The 6,024-nt window shown below is 53.5% G+C and overlaps 1 protein-coding gene across 5 annotated transcripts in view; it reads left to right on the plus strand.

Moving 5' to 3' along the window:
* The first annotated feature begins 3,576 nt into the window (after positions 1 to 3,576).
* LOC103265769 (2-(3-amino-3-carboxypropyl)histidine synthase subunit 1) overlaps positions 3,577 to 6,024 on the plus strand; it is a 12,986-nt gene continuing 10,538 nt past the window's right edge. For 3 of the 5 annotated variants that reach the window (XM_021715191.1, XM_008063418.1, XM_021715194.1), the window contains exon 1: positions 3,577 to 3,667. In XM_021715191.1, the coding sequence (XP_021570866.1) occupies positions 3,607 to 3,667 (61 nt within the window). In that variant the 5' untranslated portion in view covers positions 3,577 to 3,606. The remainder of the gene's footprint in view (positions 3,668 to 6,024) is intronic. The other 2 variants (XM_021715195.1, XM_021715192.1) reach the window with 2 other exon arrangements.

Genomic DNA, 6,024 nt, shown 5'->3' on the forward strand with positions numbered 1-6,024 from the left:
AGAGGCGGCTGCAAGCGTGCGCCCCGCCGCCCGGCCGGGACGCGAGGGCCGCCGCCCAGAGCCCCGAGCACGAGTGCGCACCCCGCCCCATCTCCTCCCTGGCCAGCGCCCCTTCTCCTAGTCTCCACGGCTCTTCCTCGCACAGAACAGCTCCAGCGAACCCAGCAGCCCCGCATCTTGGTCCCAGGACACTGTTCTTTTTTGGGGGCGGGGGGACGGAGCGGAACGTAGAGGCAGTGTTGGGGAGGCCCAGTTGCAAATCCCAGAGGGAGGGAAAGGCCAATGCGGGATTCAGCTGGACTATACACCTTGTGTGGGGGGCTCTAATCTCCCTAGGTCCACACAGATCCCGCCCGAGGATTCGCGGAAGATGGAGGAGGCACCGCTTAGAAAGTGGGTCCCGCAGGGTGCCCGCTGAGCTGAGTGTGGGGAAGGTTCAAGCCAGGCGGGATCCTGGGTGGAGGCCGGCACCCCCTACTGGCCTGGGATAAGAGGGATTCCGAGAAAGGAGAAAGAGTGGACCGTCACTCACTCGACACACATTTAGTGAGAGTTTGTCCTGTGGGGGGCACTACTCTTCCTGAAAATTCAGCCAATGGAAAAGACGAGTCTTTTCCCCGTCCTCGGGGGGGTTTGCATTCTAACAGGGACCAAATGAGGAAAGTCGGATAAGATGGTGCTTGGAAGAAAATCAAGCAGAGTCTTGTTCTGCAGCTGACATGAGGGGTCAAGGAAAGCTGCTCTGAGCAGGCGATAACCAGGCAAAGATCGAATGGAAATCCTTCTTGGGGAAAACTTGACATGATAGGAAGGTAAAAAAGAAGGCCAGCGTTATTTACTAACTCATAAATGCATTCAGTATCACTGAGACTCCAGGTTTGAACTAAGGATACAGGCTTGGACTTCCAAAAGCTTATGGTGCAGTGGAAGAAGAAAGACCCACAAACCGTCTTGCAATGTCACAGAAATTACCAAGAGTGGGAAGGGGCTCTGCTACCTTTGTATTGGGGGTAAAGAATAATCAGGAAATGGTCCCAGGAGAGGTGTCCTTGGAGTTATGTCTTGACAGCTGAGTTGGCCAGGCTGAGAAGAGAAAGGGGCACTCCAGAAAGGACAGAATGAGTAGGTGCTTGAAGGTGACAGGTAACCTTATTCTGAAGATTCATAAGATTGGTCCCTTTTAGGGTGGGAAAATGTGAGCGTTCCTTCTCTTAGCCTCCATCAGCCTCCACCTGACCCTACACGCTGCCTGAGCCCTGCCAGAGCTAAACTCCATGACACTGAGAGTTGCAGAGGTCTTTCATAAGTGATCTGAGGCCCAGAGAGATTGAACAACTTGTCCAATGTTGCACGACAGGTCAGTGATAAAGTGTGGGCTTAAATTAGGGCCTGAATGTGGGCTGATCCTCCTCCACCTCCCCAGGCCGCCTCCCCATGACCCCCTAGCTCACAGACTCCAGTATCTTAGGCAAAGTTGGCTGGGGCTAGGCGTGATTGTGAGAAATGGAGTTATTTCAGGACTCAGGAGGGCTGGATGCTGCTTTGGAGTCCAGCCAGGGGGTGGGGGCGACTATAGGCGGGTGTTGTGGTGTAATGTAGGGGTGCACTGTGCCTGCCTTCTTGTCAGGCAGTAATTACTCAGACAGCTGAGTAACTCAGGCAGGGAGACCCCCACAGACAGATGGAGGTGTCCTCAGCCCAAGCTGAATGACAGCCCCCAATGCCCTACACTGCAGGATCTAGGGGAGCATTCTCACATCCATTCCTGATGTCCAGTTCTCCTAAGCTTCACCTGGTTTCCCACTAGGGACCAGGGCAGCTTATTGAGCACAGAGGTTATGAGGCAACATTACAAGAGGAGGGGACCGTTGTCATCAGTGGGCTCCACTTCTGCTAAGGGAAAGACTCTAAGAGATGGGTGCTTGCTAGAGAGGAGCCACTACTCTGTTAGAGCAATCTTTCCTCTTTAGAACCTGCCCATAGACCGGGCCTTGGTGTCCTAAAAGAGGAGGTGCTAGGCTCCTGGAACTCAGATCCTGCATCCTGGGGGTCCAGAGAAGCTGGGGGAGATGGGAAAGTCCAGTCTGGGCTCTTTTCTTTTTGAGTCAGAGTCTCACTCTGTTGCCCAGGCTGGAGTGCAGTGGCACGCTCATGGCCATCGCAGCCTAGACCTGCTGGATTCAGGCAATCCTTCTGCCTCAGTCTCCCAAGTAGCTGAAACTACAGGCATGCACCACCACATCCGGCTAATTTTTTTTGATTTATTGTAAAGATGAGGTCTCGCCAAGTGACCCAGGCTGGTCTTGAACTCGTGGGCTCAGTTAATCCTTACCTCGGCCTCCCAAAGTGCTGGGATTATAGGTGTGAGCCACCGTGCCCAGCCTGGTCTGGGCTCTTATCCAGGTGAGAGGGTGTTCCTGGGACCCATGCTGGCCACATTTCTGTCCCAAGTCATACCTGTCCTAAGAGTGCTGGAGGCCTGAGGGGCAGAGCACTGGGCCTTTCTGATCCTCCCCTTTTGGCTGCTCACTCCCAGCCTACCTAGCCATTCCTCTTTCCTGGGCAGCCTCCCAGGCAGGCCCTGTCCCTGGCTGCTTGTTTTCACATCTTCTTGCACCTTAATTAGGGGTTTCCAAGCAGGGAGGGCCTGGGGGGGAGCCTGAGGCCACAGAGCTGCCTTAAAGGGCCAGCTGTTCTTACAGCACCACCACAGAGAAGAGGATGGTGCCAGGGGCTGGGTGGGCAAACAGCCCTGGTGGTCTGTTGCTCCATGGGGCAGACTTTGCTGGGGGCCAGTACTGCAGGTACTTTGCTCTTCCAAAGGTCCAGGCTGTCTCACTGGCTGCTCTGCCTTCTCTTTGGGGTCACAAGAGCCCTGGCCACTGATCAGGAGAAAGGCTATCTAGGGCTAAGGGTCAGAACAAAGGCTGGCCAGGATCCAGAAGATTTAGGCAATGGAGTCGTCAGGCGGCCCCATCCTCCCAAGAAAGCACCCTTAGGCTCTGGGCCTTCCCGTGAGCGGCAGTTTCTCCCAAGTGAACCGTTTACAGGGTCTACAGGGTGGGTTCTAAAGGTGATCAGGGAACTCACGGCACTCGGGAAACTTGCACAGACTCCACTTGGAGCTGGGCTGGTGTGAGCCCTGAGTTCGGTCCTGCCCCGCAGTGGGGTCCTGCTACGTAGGAAATGTGGCCGACTGACACTGTTTACCAGAAAGGGAAACTGTGAGAACTGAAGGAAGGCCGGGTGGGTGTCTCCATTCACAAGATTCAGCCTTCAGGACTCATGCAGGGTGTTGGCACATGGGGAGCATTGGTCCGGGAGTGCCCGGCTCGGTCCAGGCCGTGGGGGAGGTGGGGGACGGGGTCGCCGGAAGAGGGCAACTCCGGGTTGTCGGGGGATCACTAGGGAATCCTGAGAGTCCAGACCTCGGGATATTCTGGGCTGAGACGGGTTCCGCCATAGCCCCGCCCCTATCTCCTCCTTCATGGTCCCCACCCAGCGAGAAGCCCCGCCCCCGCCGACCGATCGGCGATCGATCGCAATGTCTGTGCACTCCGCGTTCCTCCTGCGCTGTCTTTTTGGTCCCACGTGGGCAGGCGGGTGATGGCGGCGCTGGTTGTGTCCGAGGCAGCGGAGCAGGGCGGCCGGAACGGCCCTGCTAGAGGTGGGTGCTGCAACCCTGTGGCCTCCGGACCTCGCATCTTGGGGTGGGGTCCCCAAGTCAGGGACAGGACCAACCCCCTTCAACGGCGGTAGCGCCTTCCTCCGCTAGATCCGGAAGTCCCTGTTGTCACTTGCTCTGGGCCGCTGTCACCGCAGCCCAGAGGCACCTCTGGATCTTTAGGGCGCGATCAAGAGCAGCCCCTCTTAGAATTTTCTAGTCCTCAGACATGAAACTATCGCCCTGCCTTGGCCGGCAGACAGACGCATGAGGATTGACCGACCCGACCGGGAGGGAAGGGGCCAGGCCGCTGGCAGCGGGCACTTCACAAGTGGGCCCTCAGGGAGTTCTTTCAGGGAAGAGGCACATGGTTTCATTCGTCAGGCATTAGCTAAGCGCCCGCTGAAAGCCAGGCCTGCGCTAGATGCCGGGACTAGAATACAGCCCCGCCGTCAGAGATCTGTCTACTGGTGAATGTTGTAAATAGAAGATCACAGCCACGTGATAAAAAAGGAGGCACCTACTGGCCCATGGGACATATTGAGCAGCTAAGGCTAGTAGCTCCCACACCCCGACCATTAGGGACTTGGGCCTGTCGGGACGGTTCTCTGAGGGGCCTAGGGAAACTGGGCTGGTTATCCAAGGCCTTTGAAACAACTGACCAAAAACCTTAGCAGTGGTAACATTCAGATCTGGTCTCAGTACCTCGGCCTCCCTGGCTAATTCTCCACTGCACCGTCACCGCTGCCCACCACACTGTTGGGTGACAGCTTGAGTCTGGGAGGATCCCTGTTATTGTAGTGAGGGGCCCTAGCAGAAATTCTGGTACATAGTACAGGCTCAATAAATCTCTATTGAATGAATTGATTTCTTGCATTTTTGCATCCCCAAACTGCCTGGCTCCTAAAGAGATAACTGGGAGTTGAACTAAACTGAATTGTGGGAGTAGGATGAATCCAGAGAAATATTTTATTTATTCTGGGAGTTGTAATTATTTGTATACCTGTCTTTATCCCGGCTAGATCACTTGTCTCTAAAGAGCAAGGTCACTTTTCCATCCTTACCTGTATGTCCACAGCCCTGAATAGAATGTTCTTTCCATCCTTCCTGGTGTAGGAGTAAGGAGGAGCAATGGGACTAGGGGACTCTTAAGTCGGTTAAGTGTATGATGTTTATTTCCCTTTTAAATGAGGAGAGGGAAGAGTGTAGGAATTAACCAGCATAGGCATAGTCCGTGGGATTCTGAGTAAGGAGGACAGTCTCTTAAAATAGTACCAACAGTTTGCTTGTAGATCTTGTATCTAGAAACTCAAAACTTCAAGGGAGAGGCTGGATGGATAGTTCATGCCTATAATTTCAGCACTTTGGGAGGTCAAGGTAGAAGGATTGCTTGAGGCCAGGAGTTCAATACCAGCCTGGGCATTATAGTAAGACCCCATTTCTACAAAACATTAAAAAATGAGCCAGATGTGGTGATACATGCCTATAGTCCTAGCTATTAGGGAGGCCGAGGCAAGAGGATTGCTTGAGCCCAGGAGTTTGGGATGGGATAGAGCTATAACTGTGCTACGGCACTAAGCATGAGTGACAGGTGAGACCCTGTCACCAAAAAACAAAACAAAACTTCAGGGTGTTCTCAGAGGGCAGAGGAGGGGGACATTTTCCCAGACTCGTTAGGTTGGCTTGGCTCTTGGGTTTTCCACAGGGCTGTTTTCTCTCAAGGAGCACTTTTATAGACTCAGACTTGCTCCCCTTTGATCCTCAGTCCCCTGATGTCACCACTACAAAGTGTGAGCCATACTCCATTCATAGGCTCATGTTTTTTATGCCCAGTAATCTCACAACATGATAATTAATTATGCAGATTTCCTTCTGGCTTAATGGGCTGTCTCTACCTTTAGGATGAATTCAGTGGGGAAGAAGGGTAGGCCAACCCCCTTGGCTTCTGGGATCTGGGCCTTAAATTTGATGGAGTTAACAGCTTAGCTAGGTCTTGTTACTGAACCAAACTGGGGCCCGCCTATCTGGTGGAGCAAAGCCAAACACCGACACAGATTTGCAGGGAGAAAAAATAGACACTTACTGTAGGACACCAAGCAAGGATAACAGGCAACCATTTCCTAAGACCCGAACTCCCTGATTGCTTACAAACAGGGGTTTTTTGTTTTTTGGGTTTTTTGAGTGGGAGTCTCACTCCATCACCCAGGCTGGAGTGCAGCGGCACGTTCATGGTCACCCCAGCATCGACCTGCTGGACTCCCGCAATCCTTCCTCCTCAGCCTTTCAAGTAGCCAGAACTACAGGTGCGCACTACTATGCCTGGCTAATGTTTTTTTTTTTTTTTGAGTTGGAGTCTCACT

This window comes from Carlito syrichta, unplaced genomic scaffold (assembly GCF_000164805.1).
Source record: "Carlito syrichta isolate Samal-C Ts95f unplaced genomic scaffold, Tarsius_syrichta-2.0.1 Scaffold306835, whole genome shotgun sequence".
Classification (NCBI taxonomy): Eukaryota; Metazoa; Chordata; class Mammalia; order Primates; family Tarsiidae; genus Carlito; species Carlito syrichta.